The sequence below is a fragment of the Cricetulus griseus genome, chromosome 6 (assembly GCF_003668045.3).
Source record: "Cricetulus griseus strain 17A/GY chromosome 6, alternate assembly CriGri-PICRH-1.0, whole genome shotgun sequence".
Lineage (NCBI taxonomy): Eukaryota > Metazoa > Chordata > Mammalia > Rodentia > Cricetidae > Cricetulus > Cricetulus griseus.
Genome location: NC_048599.1, coordinates 93,063,632 through 93,083,221, shown reverse-complemented (window position 1 = coordinate 93,083,221; position 19,590 = coordinate 93,063,632). Strand labels below are relative to the sequence as shown.

General features: G+C 36.0%; 1 protein-coding gene across 1 annotated transcript in view; it reads left to right on the top strand.

Moving 5' to 3' along the window:
• The window catches only part of Znf804a (zinc finger protein 804A), a 217,548-nt gene that overhangs the window by 183,711 nt on the left and 14,247 nt on the right, over positions 1 to 19,590 (top strand). Inside the window, exon 2 of the mRNA XM_027420067.2 lies at positions 11,229 to 11,372. Within this exon, the coding sequence (XP_027275868.2) occupies positions 11,229 to 11,372 (144 nt within the window). The remainder of the gene's footprint in view (positions 1 to 11,228; positions 11,373 to 19,590) is intronic.

The window sequence follows — 19,590 nt, the reverse complement described above, 5'->3', positions numbered from 1 at the left end:
CATTCTTGGGATCGTTCCCCCCTCTTCCCATGTTCTCAAATTGCTCAGGGGATTGTGACCCTTTCCCCTTCTCCAGAGGACAAAGTTTGTCTCTTTTAGGGTCTTCCTTGTTTACTAGAATCTCTGGCAGTGTGGATTGTAGGGTGGTAATCCTTTACTCTATGTCTAAAATCCACATATGAGTGAGTACATACCATGTTTGTATTTTTGTGATTGGGTTACCTTGCTCAGAATGGTTTCTTTAAGTTCCATCCATTTTCCTGCAAATTTCAAGATTACATTGTTTTATTCTGCTGAGTAGTACTCCATTATGTAAATGTACCATATTTTCTCTATCCATTCTTCAGTTGAGGGGCATCTAGGCTGCTTCTAGTTTCTGGCTATTACAAATAATGCTGCTATGAAAATGGTTGACACATGTCCTTGTTGTATGAATGTGCGTCTTTTGGGTATATGCCTAGGAGTGGAATTGCTGCATCTTGTGATAGACTGATTCCCATTTTCTTGAGGAGTTGCTATACTGATTCCCAAAGTGGCTGTACAAGTTGGCACTACAACCATGGGTGAAGGAGTGTTCCCCTTTCTCCACATCCTCTCCAGCATGAACTGTCATTGGTGTTTTTGATTTTAGCCATTCTGACAGGAGTAAGATGGTATCTCAGAGTTGTTTTGATTTGCATTTCCCTGATGGCTAAGGATGTTGAACACTTTCTTATGTGTCTTTCAGCCATTTTAGATTCCTCTATTGAGAATTGTCTATTTAGTTCTGTACCCCAATTTTTAATTGGATTGTTTGGTGTTTTGGAGAACAGCTTCTTGAGTTCTCTGTATATTTTGGTGATCATCCGTCTGTCAGATGTGGGGTTGGTGAATATCTTTTCCTAGTCTGTGGGCTGTCGTTTTGTCTTGCTGTCTGTCTCCTTTGCCTTATAGAAGCTTCTCAGTTTCAGGAGGTCCCATTTATTAATTGTTGATCTCAGTGTCTGTGCTATGGTTGTTATGTTCAGGAAGCTGTCTCCTTTACTGATTAATTCAAGGGTATTTCCCACTTTATCTTCTAATAGGTTCGGTGTGGCTGGGTTTATGTTGAGGTCTTTGCTCCATTTTGACTTAAGTTTTGTGCAGGGAGAAAGGCTTGCATCTATCTGTAGTCTTATACATGTTTGCATCCATTTATGCCAGCACCATTTGTTGAAGATGTTCTTTTTGTTCCAGCGTATATATTTGGATTGTTTGTCAAAAATCAGGTGTTCTTAGGTGTGTGGATTAATATCAGGTTTTCAACTCTATTCTATTGGTCTACCTGTCTATTTTTGTGCCAGTACCAAGCTGTTTTCAGGACTAAAGCTCTGTATTAGGGCTTAAAGTTAGGGATGGTAATGCCTCCAGAAGTTCCTCTATTGTACATGGTTGGCTATCCTGGGTCTTTTGTTTCTCTATATAAAGTTGAGAATTGTTCTTTCAAGGTCAGTGAAGAATTTTGTTGGGATTTTGATGGGGATTTCATTGAATCTGTAGATTGCTTTTGGCAAGATTGCCATTTTTAATATGTTGATCCTGCCTATCGAAAAGCATGGGAGATCTTTCCATTTTCGAGTATCTTCTTTAATTTCTTTCTTTAGAGTCTCAAAATTCTTATGGTACAGGTCTTTCACTTTTTTGGTTAGTGTTCTGGAGAAATCATGGATAACAGGAATATACCTCAACACAATAAAAGTAATTTACAGCAAGCTGACAGCCAACATCAAATTAAATGGAGAGAAACTCAATTCAATTCCTCTAAAATCAGGAACAAAACAAAGCTGTCCCCTCTCTCCATACCTCTTCAGTATTGTCCTTGAAGTTCTAGCTAGAACAATAAGACAACAAAAGGAGATCAAGGGAATACAAATCGGAAAGGAAGAAGTCAAACTCTCACTCTTTGCAGATGATATGATAGTCTACACAAGTGACCCGAAAAAATCAACCAGGGAACTCCTATAGCTGATAAACACCTTCAGCAAAGTGGCAGGATACAAGATTAACTCAAAAAAATCTGTAGCCCTACTATATATGGATGACACATTGGTGGAGAAGGAAATCAGAGAAGCATCACCCTTTACAATTGCCACAAGCAACATAAAAAAACCTGCTTATTGTTTAGTCAAATCTCTACAGAGATTTGCTTAAAGACATGATACTCAGTATGAAACTGTGTCAGTGATCAGTCTCTGCATTTACCTGTAAGAACAATATACATAGGACTGTATTTTTTGTTATCTTTAAAATTAGACCTTTTATTGTTGTTTAAAACTAACTTGCTAGGGATGTTTTGTTCAAAGCCTCTGTGACTTTTGATAAAAATTTGACATTTTGACTCAGCCTTTGCTTGTTTATGGTCCTCGAAGCATCTTGTGATACATGGTTTTCTCTTTAGGTGATAGAATCTGGACTTGGAGATCACCTTGGCATTTATGGATGACAATAGTGGTCCTCTTTTATCTATAAATGACTATTTCTTTGTAATATGGGGAAACTGTTTGAACCAGATAAAGATTAAAGCAGAGATACTTGAGTATGTTTCTGCTGTAACACCAAATCTATGACATTTTTTCTCACAAAAATTAAACCTCCAACTCTTTGGATACTATGTGTCACAAAATTTCATTTAATTGTGAAAATAGTTATCTGAGTTGGTTACAGACTCTACAAGTAAAGCCTCAATCTGCAAAAACATGTTCATTTGGAGTCACCTCTATTTCTAACAATTTACATTCATGATTTCCCAAGACCTTCTGTCCAGCACAGGTTTCATAATTTCCTAGAATGGTTTGAAAAAATCAAGAAAATAGTTTATCACTCTTTCTGGTTTATTGTAAAGACGCAATTCCAAAACAATCAAATGAGAGAGATCACAGGCAGAGTCAGAAAATACTAAGGAATTTTGCATTCTTTGTGGCCATGTCATCCCCACCACTCCCAAATGTGTCCTTTCATCCAGAAGTGCTTTGAACTTCACAGAGTAAAAGGGTCTTATTGATATTTAATTATGAAGCCACTTCTAGATACATACATCATTGGTAATGGGTTTTGTCTTTACCTACTCACCAGCTATGCAGGAATTTGGGAATGAGGTTGCAAGTTACACCTTGGACCATTCCTTGGACTTTTCACACAACAGGCTTCATTAATGTTATCTAGGGACCACAACCCATCATTATCTACTTGTCATACTGAAAATAATCTTATCATTCTGAAGATGCAAAGGATTTCTACAGTTGCTTGTCAGGAATTAAAGGCAGTATATATACATATATATGTGTGTTGTATATTATGTATGTATGTATACATATATGTATGTATGCATATATTCTTGCATTTACATATAAAATATGTAGTATACATATAATGTCTTATTATAATTTAGTATGATAATCACTTTTTCAATATTTTCTTTGTATATTATCTCTTGTTTTATGTACTTTTGAGACTCAAATATTTGAAGTTATAAAGGTATGTTCCATCAGTTTCCTTCTTAAATAAATTTCTATTTATATTAATAGGAAAAATATAAATATGAACAAAAGAAGTTGTACTTTTCTAGAAGCAAAATAGATAATAAAGTCAGTTGGATTTTTTTCAGATATGTGCAGAAGTAAATAAATGTTTCATGTCAACATCTAGTGTAAGAGCATTCTTAGTAGAATAAATGAGAAAACTTAGAATTAATGTGAACATAAAATTGACTAAGTTATAGAAACATTAAGAAAATTAGTTTGCTCATGATGTATGATAATGATATAGGATGATGGTAGAGCTGTAGCTGAGACCCAAAAACATTTGGTATCTGTAGTTCTGTGTGTATTTATACTAATGACATTGAGAGACCATTGAAGGTATGAACATAAGAATAATATCACCTTTAATTATTTAGTAAACTGTAGCTTGTGAGAAAGTTCTTCCTAGAAAATACTAAAACTACAGTCAAAGCTAGTTCTTGAATTAGGAAATGAAGTTTAATCTCAAAGCCTTCTATTTGGGTAATTGATTTGGGAAACAAGTTCCAAAAACAAAAAGAAAATAGGGTAGGCAAAGCTGGTATAATGTTATGATGCTTTCCACTAGCAGAAAACCATGCTGCTTTCCCTGGATTATCATCACAGCCTTACAAATATCTGCCTCAAATAGAAAAATCCATGCCTAAATTCTCACCTTATAAACTGATTTCTGTGTGGACACAGGTAACTTTGACTCTTTTGCACTTCTAGGGTGGGAATATGATAATATACAGTCTTATGGTGAGATTGAAAAACACCTCTTAGGCAATGGAGGACACCTCAGCATAGACTAGGGGATAATCTAGTGCTACAAAAGTTACTAACACAAGAAATTTATATTTTTGCCCTCTTCTCTTTCAAGGAAAAGTTGAAATAAAGAAAAAAACAAAACATAAACATAAAAAATACACACAGAACCACAAGCTAAAATTTTTAAAAAGCAAAACAAATAAGGCAAAAAGCACAACAGAAATTCCAGCAAATGAGTTTATTTTGGGTTGGCCCGATACTCCTGAGCATGAGTCAATAATATGCCCAGAGAGACTCCATTGGAGAAGACCTATTGTTCGTTTATCAGTGGGTATCTGTTGCAGATAACTTCATGGTTAAGGGTGGGAATTTGTGTCTATCTCCTTTCTCCATGCTGGGATTTCCTCTGACTTGAACCTGTATGGATCTGTAGACACTGTCAAAGCCTCTGTTAGTTCTTATATGCACCTGCCCTAATGTGTCTCTCAAATGCTGTTTTCTTGAAGCCTTCTGAAACCCCGGGGTCTCACAATCTTTCTGTCTCCTCTTTTGCATAAATCCCTATTCCTGATAGGAGGATAAGTACATCCTTCTTAAGGTGGAGTGTTCCAACATCTCTCAATCTGCAGTTGTGGGTCTTTATGCGAATTTTCATCTACTGTGAGAAGAAGCTTCTCTGATGAGTGTTCAGTGATGTACTGACATACTGCTATGTTAATAATATAATTGTAGTAGGTTCCCTCTAGTGCTCATGACCTGTCTAGACTCAGGTTCTTGACCTCATTAATAGAGCCAGGTAGAGGTTCCATTTCATAGAGTAGTCCTTAAATCTAAGTTTTAAAAAAAGGTGGTTGGTTAGTTCCATATATTTATACCACTACATGATGTTCAGGGATATATTTCTATAACTATGCAACATAGAGAGAAATCTCAGTTGCTAGCTGCAAATGAGCCCTGGGTTGTGGTGAGTTTGCGAGTATCCTGTTGATTATTTTGAATTCTTGTTCAACAGCATTATTGGATTACTACTTTATTCTATTTTATTTTAGTGTGCTTATCTAGCTCTGAAATCAGAATGATGCTAACTTCAAAAGTAATTCACAAATATTCTGTCTCCTTCAGTCTTTTCTAAGAATTTGTAAGATTGTTTAAATGATGGTCTTTAGCAAAAATTAACCAGCCCCTGTCATTTCCTTTAACTCAAAGCTATTTATTATTCATTGTCCATTAATCATTATTCATGGATTCTGAGTCTCTAATTATTTCCTTAGTCATTCTTGGTAGCTTACATTTTTTGGAATTTTCCAACCCCTCCCCAACCCCCTCACCACCACCCTAGGATACCTGGTTTATTATCATACATTCATTCTTACACTGACATGTAGTTGTCCATTTTTCCAGATCCTTTGCATGCCCGATATCAATGACTCCATATCTTTCTCTACATCTAATTTTATTTCAGGCTAATTTTTTCTTTTTTCTACGCTCAGATATAGGGATATCATTTCATTAACTAATGTATCTTCCAAAACTAAGAAATTTTAGTTTAATTTATTTTATCTATTGTTTGACTTGTTCCTATTTCATTTATATCTGATATTTGTAGTGCCTACTTTCTGACGATTTCTGGATGATTTTTCCACCTAGTTCTTTGAAAGGTAGGATTGGACTTTTAAGGTTATTCTCATAAAATATTATTGTAAATATGTATGTATCTGTATGCAGGTCTGTCTACGGTTCCACGAGATTGCACTCAGATCAACAAGCATTAACCCACTGAACCATCTCACTAGATACATTCTCAGTTTTTGTATAAGCATTTAGTATGCGTTTTCCTTTTAGTCATGTTTTTGCTAAATCCTACATTTTCTTATTTTTTCTTACTTCCACTGTTTCAAGATCATTTCTTTTCCACTCCCTGTCTAATTTTGTATACCTATTCTTCAAGTTAATAGTTAATTCTGTCTGACCAATGTAGCAGCTGATATTCTCTAATAAGCTGCTTTTTACATTTATGTTTTATAATGTCAATCTTGGTGAAATTAGTCAGTCACTAATTATCTTCCCAATCTCATTGAATCTCTCCCTCCTTCCTGTGTGTGTGTGAGAGAGAGACAGAGACAGAGAGATAGAGGTTTCTTAAAATGCACATATCTTCAAACAGTTACTGATCACATCTGTGTTTCTCAAATGCCGTTGTTTTGGGGTCAGTTGCTCAAAGATTTTTTTTTTCTTGCTGGGGTTATGCCTCTTTGGATTTTTCAGATTTCTTTTTGCTTTCCACAAATTCTTCATATTTAAATAAATGGAGATATATCTTGTTGTTCTGATTGACTTGCCTGGGGAAACTTTTCACCAGTCCATCTATTTTTCGGTTCTAGGTCTTTCTTGCCATTTGACATTGTGAACCTGTCTTCTGGAGTTCCCCAGCAGGCAATTGGCATATGTGAAACAAATATGCTAAGCAGAAACTTGAAATCCTGGGAATCAGCCTGAAACTTGGGTTTGAGGGGACCTAGCTATGATGATAACTGGCCTTGAACCTGATGACTAAGAGTAGACACACACCTCTGGGATAGGCATAGTACTTATGGCCTGATCCCACATGTACTTTCTAGGTTATATCTTGACTCTAAATCCTTGGATAAAATTTCAGTTTTAGAAAAAAAAAAGTCAGACATTGGTGTCACACACCTTTAATCCCAGCACTCGGGAGGCAGAGGCAGGTGGATCTCTGTGAGTTCAAGGCCAGCCTGATCTACAGAGTGCGTGCCAGGATAGGCTCCAAAGCTACACAGAGAAACCCTGTCTCAAAAAAAAAAAAAATTCAGTTTTAGGATTCTGGACATGCCATTAAACTGTTAATGTGCCTCAAAGTGAAAAATTATTTTTCTTGGTGTCCTGAGGATCAAACCCACGGCTTGTGCATGCCAGACAGGTGCTCTACCATTGAAATGAATCCTCAGCACTAAAAAAATTTCTTAACTTTACGATTGCATTTCAGGACCTGCATATTGCCCTTTTAAAAGTAAAGTTTCAATCTTCACTATTTTATTAGAATATAAAACTTCATGGGTTAAAATCTGGAAGACTTTCGTGGCTTTATTCTTCACTTTCTGCCACCACAACCAGTAGACTTTTTAACATTTGTGTTCGTGGTTAAATATAGAATGACTATGCCAGGGAAAGGTGTATTTGTTTTGATTTGAGCATATATGAGCAGTTATTTCCTTTTCCCATTAATTAATTATATTCCTTACCTTTTGCTGTGGTTAGTTGTGCTTAATTCATGTTAACATTGTATGTTATACAAGCCAATGATTGTTTTAATGTCATGCAGAAGGAAGTTCAGAGGAGTCAAGGGGCAAGGCAGCAGAATATATGACTGATATTCCTTTTTATAAATTTTTCATTTTTACAATCTTATTTTACATATAAATCCCAGTTCTGTTTCTTTCCCATCCTCCCATGAACTCCACCGATCCCCTCATCCCACCCCCCCATCTTCCATGGGGGATCATTAATGTTGGTGACATAATTATTCTCTACTGGAGTATTATTGTTATAAAGAATAAAACCTGTATCATGAAAGAAATACCAAGATTATGTAAGCAAACATCATTGTTAATAAAATTACATGAATAATGAAGAGATTTTACAAAAGATATTCTATTAAAGAGCATTTGAGAACTAATTCAACAAGTAATAAAAATGATTCTATATAGGGTATTGTATGTATTGACTGTAAAGCTGCCTCCAATACACATATATTTTAACCATGACATCATAGTATCAGTTTTGTTTCATTTAAATTGCATACTTTACAACATCATTTTCATTATTCAATACAAACTCATTGAGGATTCTATGTAGATATAATTCATTTTAAATCTTTTAAACTTCAGAAGTAACAAAATAGCAAAATAAAGAATAGACAGGCCAGCTGAAACATGATAATTAATCATTTAATTTCATGAACTAATATAAAAAATTTTCCATTATGCTACAATTTTTTACCTTTTCCTATGAAGTTAATAACAAGTAAATTCATCTAACAATGAATTTTTTCATAAATTGATTGAGCGTGTGGACTATTCATTCACAGATCTTGACAAGTAGCTAGTTACTATGAACTTTATTAAATATGATCTACATTAATTTGCTTATTACAATAAACAATGATAGAAGGAAAGCAAAATAATTAATCATTAGATTTTATTAAACTGCTTTTGAACATAACAAATAAATGTGCATACATACATACTTATGTATGTATGTGCTGTGTGTATGTCACTGTGTGTTTGGTATGTACATGTGTGGAGGACCAAAGTGAACTTCAGATTTCTTTTTTTGATAAACCTCCACCTTCATATGTGACCTTCATATTTTGGCCTTTTAGTTTTATATGTATGGGTGTTTTGCCTGCATTTATGTTCATGTCTATTGTCCACAGAGACCGGAGAGGAATTAGATGCTCTGGCATTGTGATTATAGAAAATTTTGAGCCACTGTGTGGATTCTGAGGAGTGAACTCAGGTCTTCTGCAAGAATAATCAGTGACCTTTAACTGCTGAGTCATCTTTCTGTTGTGGTAATTCATTCAGCCAATAGCTTTAGGGGTAATGGCCCTTTGGGCATGGTCTGAAGTGTGCTAAGTGTGGACTGATAAGCAGGGAGAAGAAGCAATCTGGCTCTTTTATGTGGTGGTCAGAGATCTGATCACATACAGCTTGCTGTGCCCCCAGGGCAGAAGACCATGACAGAGAGATCTCCACTTTTATTGATACTCCTGTGTCCTCCAATAAATATTTGATATCTATTTATTCAGGCTCTCTTAGTCTCTCTTACTCCAGCCAACATTTTTCAGCTTTTTTTTTTTTTTGAGTCAAAATCTTTCAAAGAACCTGAAGCTAGTAATATATTAATTAGGTTAGTTTGGTTGGGAAAATTCTCCCGCGATCCACCTGTATCTACCCAACCAGTGCTGGGGTTGTAGGCATGCCTGCAATAATCCTTATATCTTCAAATCTCAATGTCTAGGAAAATGCTGTAGTGGCACTTGAGAAATGACAAGTGGTTATTTTCAACTTTAAAGGAATAGATAAGTAAATTTGCAAGATAGAAAATTAATGCATTCCGTGATGAATGCTGAAATTTTGTCCTTTGTTGAGCAGTAGTGAATAGATTCAATAGAGTGTGTGTGTGTGTGTGTGTGTGTGTGTGTGTGTGTGTGTGTGTGTGTGTGTGTGTATGTGTGTGTGTGTAGGAATAACAAAGAAGAGATCATGAATGTGTGTGTGTGTGTGTGTGTGTATGTGTGTGTGTGTGTGTGTGTAGGAATAACAAAAAGAGATCATGAATTGAAAGAGAGTTAGGTGGTATGAGGAAATTGGAGTGGGGAGAAGAGGTACAAATTATATAAGTGCCATATGCTTGCATGGAATTCTAAAAATGTTGTTAAAATAAATAAAATCAGTTAGTGTTACAACGCGCAAAATGCACTTGTGTCTGTCAACAATAACAATATTTAAGGTTTCAAACTATAGATAAAAGCATTAGTGGTTTGTGGTTCTTAATCAGGAGCTCATAGACCTCTCACTTTTATACCTACAAGGCCAGCTCTCCCATCTGCCTCTGGCATCGATGGGAGAGCCATCCCTGAGTCCCCCACCATCTGCAACAGTTGGGAGAGTAAGCCCTGCACCTAGCCAGGGCAGCATAATAGAAACAACCCTATTAGTGCAGGTGCCAGTGAACCATCCCCGAAACTGAGAATGAGCTAGCTGTTCCCATCTGTCTTATAGCAGAATGGGTGGTGAAGAATGTCCTTCCCCCACCATGCCCATCAAAGCCTGGGGCAGATGAGAAAGCTGCCTTTGTGGTCATAAGAGCAGAAGAGCTAACCCTGTTAGTGCAGGTATGGGTGAGCGAGCCCCGAAATCTGAGGACAGCTACCCATGCCCAGACCCATTTGTTATGACTTCACCCACTCCAAAATCCACCCAATCTGTGATCTGAGGGAACACATGAAGAAGCTGGTCCTGCGGACTCAAAGCTGCACGGTCTCCACAACACAGGGCAACAACAGGGTTTCCAGGAAGATTCCTAGTGTGGGCCCAGCATCGACAGTGTAGTTTAAACCAGAGGCCTAGAACCAGACCAATAACTCTCTGAAATGAACACTTACAAGAAAAGATATATGGACAAAGGGGTTTATGGCATGAATCACCGTGTCACACTGGAGATTCCATTTCAAGATTTTTTTTTAACTGTTTCCCTTATTTATTTTTTAATTTTTAAAATCTGAAAAAAATTCATTCATTTTTCCTTCTTTTCCTCCCTCCCTCCCACCTTCCTTTCTTTCCTTTTCATTTTAGGTGAATAATTTAAAGATTTACAGTATCTTACTATCCAAAGGTTCACGTTTATTTAATTACAATAAAAATGATTATAGGGTCAATCACAATGATCAAATTAATGCAGTTTAGATAAACAATAAATTTATGTAAATATGCATGAAAAGAAAGAAAATACATCGGTTGCATATATATGTTGCAGTACAGAGATCTTCTACATACATTTCAGATGCTAAAGAGGATTTTACATGAGCTAAGAATTAGAAGTCTATAGAGTTACTGTTGGAATCTCATTTCTAGTGTTGTCACAGAGTAGAATATGTTCAGCTAATGCTTCTGGCTATATGACTTACTTTTTTTTTTTTGTATTTCCTGGGTTTTATTTTTTCATTTATATTGGTTTCATAGATGAATATTTTGCTTTCTTTAACTCATATTTTATGTTCAAATTTGGTTTTCCAATATTTCCTTATTTGTTCTTTGCCTGTTTCTAGCTCTAATTACTGTACTAAAGCTGACAACTTTCAAGGCAAAGCATACTCAAGGGAGAGCTAATTGTGTGAATCTTTGAAATTTTATGTTTCAGGACTATGCTGTGAAGGAGAACACTATTGCTAAAGCTCTGGAGGATCTGAAGGCAAATTTTTACTGTGAACTCTGTGACAAGCAGTATTATAAGCATCAGGAATTTGACAACCACATTAATTCATATGACCATGCTCATAAGCAGGTAAGAAAGAAAAGTAAAAATATTAGCATTTTAAAGCTTTGATAGTAGACTGACTTGTTAAGACTATATTAAAATTTTGTTTCATTTTCTCCCAATTTACAATTTTAAAAATGTGATGTTAAACCTGTTTCAAAAAATCAAAAGCAGTGTTTGAAACAAATGTCTAATTTAAAAAAAAAAAAACAGTCACTGATCAATTGCCTTTTATTGTCCACATTTATTTTGAAAAAAGTATTCTACAGACAATGATCTGCTAAATGCCCTCAAATATATAGCATTTTAAAATTTTTTATTCAACACTACAGTCATAAGGAAAATTTTACTTATGAAGTTTCACATTCCTTAACAATTAGTTACATGTGCTGGAAAATGCATCCTTGGTCAGTTTTTATAATGAGATAAATTTCCTTAGAATGTACGTACACTAGGAAAGATATCTATGAGATATTTATCATCATCTCATGTGCCATCTAAAGGTGACAAAATTGTGAAAGGGCTGATGACTGTGTTCTTTATAGAAGCACTCTAGATTTCAATTACCTTCAAAATCATGAGAAAATGGCTCAGAGATACTTATTAAGTATGTACATCATGTGTGTATTACATGGTTTTCTTTTGCTGGTATTTTCATAATAATATAAATTTTAAATCCAAGATTCATGGTTTGCTCTGGTATGTAAATATAAATTTAAAGCAGTGATTAAGAAATGAAATTATCATTGAATTTTATTTTATAATGTGCCAGCCATTTACCATGACAAATTTATTTGTTGTTTATCTAATGATGGAATGTCAGAGTTAGCATCAATTTATGAATACTTTATTTGTTAAGCATCACCCACAAACACTATTCCGAATTGATTTTGGTAGAAACAAAAGGACTATGTTTGAAGGGATTAATTCACACTAACTTTGCATTAATATTGGGTTAAAATAGGATGAATTATCCAATATAAATAGGAAAGAGTAGTGGGGAATTATTTCATTAAGTGCTAACAAGAAAGTTTTATATATTGTATTTTATTGTCATTGTTCCAGTCTTTCATATTGATTAAAAGTATGTTCAGAAAAACTGTGGTAGGGGAAAGTCAAGTTTCAATTACACACATGACTAATTCATGCATGCTTAGCTTAAAGATCTATCCTTGATTTATTGCTTCCCCCTGGTGTGTAGTAGGTTTCTGACACTCATTTGATTATTCCTGGATACCTAACATTTTAAAATATGTTGCATGTTGTCCCATTTTACAAGTAACAAGTTACATTCTAAATACATGGATGTGTATTATTATTTTAAGACTACTTACCATCTTTCTGTATTTTGACAATAAATGCCAAATAGTCCATTTGAAAATTCATTTAGGTAAGCCTAAGGAACTTTCCAATTCCCTATTGTCAGTGAATTTAGCATGCTAGTTATTCCTTTTTCTTTTTAATTCTAGACATCACTTTATTTAAAAAAAAAACTGAGGCAGAACTATCAGAGTCATCAGTTTTCTACAACTAAAGAATCTTTGTGGGATTCAGAAAATTTGTATTAGTTTTCCAAATTAATGAAGGCCACAATATAAATAGAGAAAAATACAACACAAAATGCAAAGACCAATTTAAAATGTGTAGCATTCCTTAGTCATCTTGAACAATGCCTTTTTTCTTTTTTTCTATTATTAATTGAAAATAGTTGTTTCACACAAGACACATGCACATAAACACATGCACACACACATGAATGAGTGTAAACACACACTTTCTATACAGGTAGCTTAGAGAAATTAGGTTATATCTGACTTGTTATTTGAAGACCCAGAGTATCCCCTCTTGACCATAATAAATACTATTCAGCCTTAGAGACAGATGGACCATCAGATTCCACTAAACGGCATACTTATAGTTCATTTGTTTAGCATGAACAATATTCATTCTCTTGATGACCAAAACCTGAGATAACGATGCAGTAGCTGGAAATCTATATCATCACTGTATTACCTTGCTATAAGACACATGATTTGAAAAGTGGATGGGGAGTGGAATTGGGTGTTCTAAATATTTCTATGTATGTTTTTCATTTCATTTAATTTATTTAAAATCAGCATTTTAATTATATTTGAAACTTATTTTATACTGGTTGTTGTCTGTTCGCCTGCTGCAAACAGTACCTTTCCCTTTTGATGTGGTCATTATTATCTGAAAGATCTTCTGGGTAGGATGGGAAGTCATCTCAACACTGAAATATTTGATGTTAATTCTACTCTTTACAATCTAGCTTTCTTTGGGCCTACCCATCAAAAAACTCTAAACAGCTGTTTATTGTCTTTTTTTCTTGAATCACATCCCTATTTTGAAACAGAATAGTTCCTTAAGTCCAAGTTTTCTACAACCTTGCTCTTGATTGATTGTTTATAGTTCACTCTGAAAGGCAATGTGAGGTTGCAAATGTCCCCAATACACAACTGAATACTATTCCCTAGGAAAATAAGGAATATCTAATAAGAACAGTCTGTTCCCACAGCTTACTCTGTGTGGTATAGCTGGACTGTGTTCCTCCCTCAGTTACTGGCCTGTGGTCACCAGTACAATATTTGTTTCCTGATAGCAATGGGAAGATAGATGAAGGAAAGACCTGGCCCAGACTGTTATGTCACAGCTGCAGCCAAAAAAGCCACACAGTCTACCACTTCCTGGGCCTAGGGTTCCCAGAATCCATTGCAACACTGGGTCAGACAAAGGCCCGTAATGATATAGGAGGCATAACTCCAGTAAGAATCAAGGCACAAGACCACTGCAAGAATTCTAATGGAATGGGGATGTTTTTCTTCACCTGGCCATAAAACTGTTCTGGAGGCTCCATCCTTAGGCTGTGATAGGGAAATAGTATTCACAAGATCTGCCTAGTATTGGATTTCAACAAATGGCACTGAGATACAAGACAATGTCCAGTGCTTAGTACCCTGTAACAATTGCAATCTTGTCCCACATGCACTACCCAAATGTGGGATAGTTTTGGTGAAGAATTTTCTTTGATCAATAAGACTTATGCTAGACTATTCTGTCATTGAGTCTCACAAACACATAGACTCACGCAGAATCAGAGATACACTAGCACACTGTAGCTGGTGGGATATAGGCTAAGGCCTCCTCATCAGGGTTAACAGTAACCAATTCTCTGTGATTAGCTCTGCTACCTAAGGCCAGGGGACAGTTGTTGGAGACAGTACTTCTGTCAATAAAGCTAATAAGAACCTAGTTCATACATAAGTCTAACACAAAGAGAACTGCACAGTGTTTGGGGGATGGGAATGCTTTGTACCTATGCAAAACTGGCAGTAAACAAGCTTGAATTAGTTCAAAGCATACAGGTCTATGTCTGGTGCCTTTAGAGTCCTAGAGGACACAGTGTCCTGGCTTCCTGCCTATTTAGGGATCTTGCTATTGTGGGCTTCTCACAGATAATGCAATGCAAAGCCCTATACAATCCCTAGAACCTGTGGTTAGGTGGATGGAGTCTTGCTTCTCCTCTCTGCTGCCTGAGGTTGTGGGAAGAGGAGTAGGGGAATTCTTTACTAACAGTTTCAGAATCTCATCTGGCAGATATCAGCACAAAGAGGCAGGATTCTATCAACATAGTGAAATTCAGCTTTGGGCAGCAAAATGACACAGTGATTATAAACTATTATTTTGAAATGCATTTCTATAATAGCAATTATTTCTGTTAGGTTTTTGTTTTGTTTTGTTTTTATTGTGAGACATTGTCTCTCTACATAGGCTATCCTACTACTCAATATGTATCACAGGTTGACCTTGAACTCTAGGAATCCACCTACCTCTGCCTCCTGAGTACTATGATTAAAGGTATATGCTACTACACCAGGCTAATAGCTATTATTTTTAAAACATAAGAAATAGCTTGATATAAGAATAAGAACCAGAGAGTTCTTGTTAACGATTGGTTTATAATCCAGTGTGTGCTTTCTCTCTCTCTCTCTCTCTCTCTCTCTCTCTCTCTCTCTCTCTCTCTCTCTCTCTCTCTCTCTCTCTCTCTCCTCTCTGTCTCTCTCTGTCTCTCTCTTTCCCTCTCTCTCTCTTTCCCTCTCTCTCTCTCTCGTGTGTGTGTGTGTGTGTGTGTGTGTGTGTGTGTGTACCCATAATCCTGGTTTAATTATTGAATGCCCTGTTAACAAAGAACATGATTATAATATGTGTTAGTTAAAAAGAAACAGTTTAGGATATATTTTAAAAACGATGAAAGTTTAAAAGCAATATCCTGGTAATCTTTATAATTCTTGCTGATTATTTATTGACTCAAATATACATCAAAGAATATCCAAGTTTGAAAAAATCATACAATGTTGTTTATAAGTACCCATGAGAAAAATACAGCATACATATGTATGTGTAACAAACACATTTGAAAAACTTAATCATATGTGTACATCACTGCAATTGTTACCAACTTCTGGTATGGAAGAGTTTTCTCATCTTGGTCCTCCTATTGTTCTATTACACTGACTACATGCATATGGTACAGAAGAGTGGATTTCCTTGATTGGTCTAGATATACATTTCTGGAATTCAAAGTTATCAAGTATAGCACATAATTAGTAATTGTTAATATATAATTGTACTTTATTTCACATTTTAAGTGACTTTCATATAAAATATGAATAAAACAGGTTTCAGTAGGGTATTATCCTTCTAAATTTTAGTATCTGAGATAAAAAAAAAAGAAAAGATCAAAGACTCAGCATCAGGTTAAAAGGAAAGATTTTCCTCTAAGCAATTTGACCTATTCATCTGCTGTTCAAGTCAAGTCACACTGAGTCTGTCCACTCACCTGCCTGCCTATCAGCAATTCGGAGTTATTTTCACTGTAAGAAATCTGTCACACTGATGCAATGGAGAGACAGAACAGGGAGTGATTGCTTTAGTGCTATAGCCCCTCAAACATCTTGATTTTTGCTTTAGTGGTTACAGTGTGGCTGAAATACCTCCCAAAAGGCAGTGAAGTGACCTTCACCTCAGCAAGTCAAGACTCAGCGTCTTACAGCTTGCTGTTTTGTTCTTCCCCAGAGGAAGTCGAGGTCAGGCCAGGTTATTGGAATCTATTATTCCTGCAGAGAATTCTATGGCTATGAAAATGGAATAGCTTTATTCACAAATTTGAGCATTTCTTAATAATTTAAACTGCTGTTCAGTGACATAGAGAAAGAAACTACCTCTTGATATTTATGTGTAAGCATATAAAATTAATGGAGAATTGGAAATAACATATAGGCATGATAAAACCATTTCCAATACTTCCCTTGTGTGTACTATGTGATTTAGCCTAATAAAACTCTTTTGTTTGTTTAAATATATTATATTTATCTCATCTTATTTTTGATATAAATTTTATTCATTTTTTAATTTAAATTAGAAATGAGCTTTTTTTTTCATGTCAATCTCAGTTTCTTCTCCCTCCCCTCCTCCTCTGCCCCCCACTGCCCTCTTATCCCATCCCCTTTCTGCTCCCCAGGGAGGGTGAAGCCTTTCCAGGGGAATCTTCAAAGTCTGTCACATCATTTGGAGCAGGATCTAGGCCCTCCTCCATGTGTCTAGGCTGAGAGAGTATCCCTCTATGTGGAGTGGGCTCCCAAAGTCCATTTGTATACTAGGGATAAATACTGATCTACTGCCTGGGCCTCCTAACTGACACCCACGTTGAGGGGTTCTGGATCAGTACTATGCTGGTTTCCCAGCTATCAGACTGGGGTTCATGAGCTCCCCCTTGTTCAGGTCAGCTTTTTTTCTGTGGGTTTCTCCAACCTGGTCTTGACCCCTTTGCTCATCACTCCTTCCTCTCTACAACTGGATTCCAAGAGTTTGGCTCAGTGTTTAGCTGTGGGTGACTGCTTCTGCTTCCATCAGCTACTGGAAGAAGGCTCTACGATGGCGATGGCATATATGGTAGTCATCAATCTCATTATTGGGGGAGGGCATTTAAGGTAGTCTCTCCACTATTACTTAGATTGTTAGTTGTGGTCATCCTTGTAGATCTGTGAACATTTCCCTAGACTGCAGATTGATCCACATGTATCACCATGCACAAAACTTAAGTCCAAATTGATATTATAATTTAACTATAACTTTTCTCCCTTTTCAACACTCCAAATGCCTCTCTGTACACATACATATGTATTCCTAAATAAACCCATTCACTCCACATAATGTCACTTACTTATATGCTTTCAGAAATGACAGTCATCAAACAATCAATTAGTGTGTTCTTATCTGGGGAAGACCACTTCTCCCACTCCCAGTTTTCCTCAGTTTCTTGTAGTTTTTGGTGTAAAGTTCAGGCTTTATGGCTTTTCTCCTGCCAGTTTGGCATGCTTATTGATGTCATATTTTTCAGCTCATGTTTGGGCAGTCATGTTGCTGAGACTTACAAATATAGCTTCTGATGAACCCAGGAGACACACTCTCACAGGAAACCCCCTGATCATCTAGAGTAGCAGTCTTCCCATACTCTCTTCTACAATGATCCCTGAGCATTGTCTGTGTGGGGGGGCTTATTATCTATATTTAATAGATATATGCATTGTAACAAGGCTCCAGAACTCTGCATTTTGATTGATTGTGGTTTTCTGGAGTGATTTCTACTTAAAAGAGAAGTTTCTTTGATTTATTATAATTTGAGAAGCAATGTCAGTTTTTTTTTTTTTCATTTAGAACAAGGGAAAACATATAATTTGCTTTTCCAGAGCCCTTTAAGCTCCTCAAAAATGGCAACCCAATGTAATAGAAATATATATGCATTATTGATTTTATATCACATATAATGGAAAAACAGTACAGTTTAGACATTTCTTTTTTATAGAATTTATTTATTTTTATTTTTCTATCAGTTTTTGGTCTGAATATTGTCGGGTACCTATAAAGGACAGCAGATATCAGATCCCCTGGATAGGAACCCTTGTGGAGTCATAGATAGTTGTTAATTGCCATGTGGGTGCTGAAGTATGAACCAGGGTTTTCTGCATGAGCAATGAGTGCTCTTGTCCTCCAAGCTATCACTCTGTCTCAAAGTTTCAATGTTTCCTGCTTAAAACCACTCATGCATTACACACAAAACTGTAAGTTTTATATTAAGCTAGAATCCAGTTTTAGCCAAACATATCATTTTTAGTATAATAATTGAACTTTCCCACACTTTCTTCTAAGTTGTGTTGTAGTTTAAATGATATTTGCCTCTAGAGGCTCATATATTTGAATGATTGGCCCTGAGTTGGTGTAAGTGTTTTGGAGAGATTATGAGGTATGAACTTGGAGTGAGCTTTGATGTTTCAAAAGCCCAAGTCATCCCAGCTGGTTCTCTCTATTTGCCTCTTGCTTCTATCAGATGTAAGCTGCCAGCTACTGCTTCAGTACCACATGTGCCTGTGTGTAGCTTTCTCTCCACTGTGATGCTAATGAACTAATCCTCTGGAACAATGAGCCCCAAATTAGGTGCTTTAATTTATAAGTTGATTTGGTCATGGTGCTTTGTCACAGCAATAGAGAAGAAACCAAGAGAGAGCCTGTTCAGTTTTTCCATATTTATCATGCTCTCATGATGAAAGATGGATGTTCAGTGTTGAGGAAAAGGGAAAAAGTGATCAGACAAAAGGCTTATGTTTTCTAAGTATAAGTTAGGAACATTTTAAAGAAAAAAAAAAGAGAAGAATACACTTGTTTATACCAATTTTGTTTTGGAAATGTCAACTAAGTCCAGAAAGCCAACAATGTTCCATGAATTTGGTTTTATGAATCTATAGTAGCATCTATTTCCCATAGTTTAAAATAATTTAAATTATTTTCTCTTTTTTCTCCTCTCTTCTCTCTCGCCTCCCTCTCTCTCTGTCTGTGTGTGTGTATGTTTGTGTGTGTGTGTGTGTGTGTGTGTGTGTGTGTGTGTGTGTGTGTGTGTGTGTGTGTGATATTTTTGGATGCCACAGAGTTCCTATGCCACAGTGTACATGTTGAGTACAAAGGTCAACTCTTAAAAATCAGTTATTTCCTTCCACTTTTTATTGTTTCTGGAAATTTCATACTCCAGATAACTGGCCCATGGCATCCAGATGATTCAACATTCTTTGCCAGAAATTGAAGAAAGGCTTTTATTGGGACAGGCACATAGAGATAATACTTTCTACAAAACAAAGGGGTGACCTGGAGACCAAAATCCCACAGGTGATTCTTC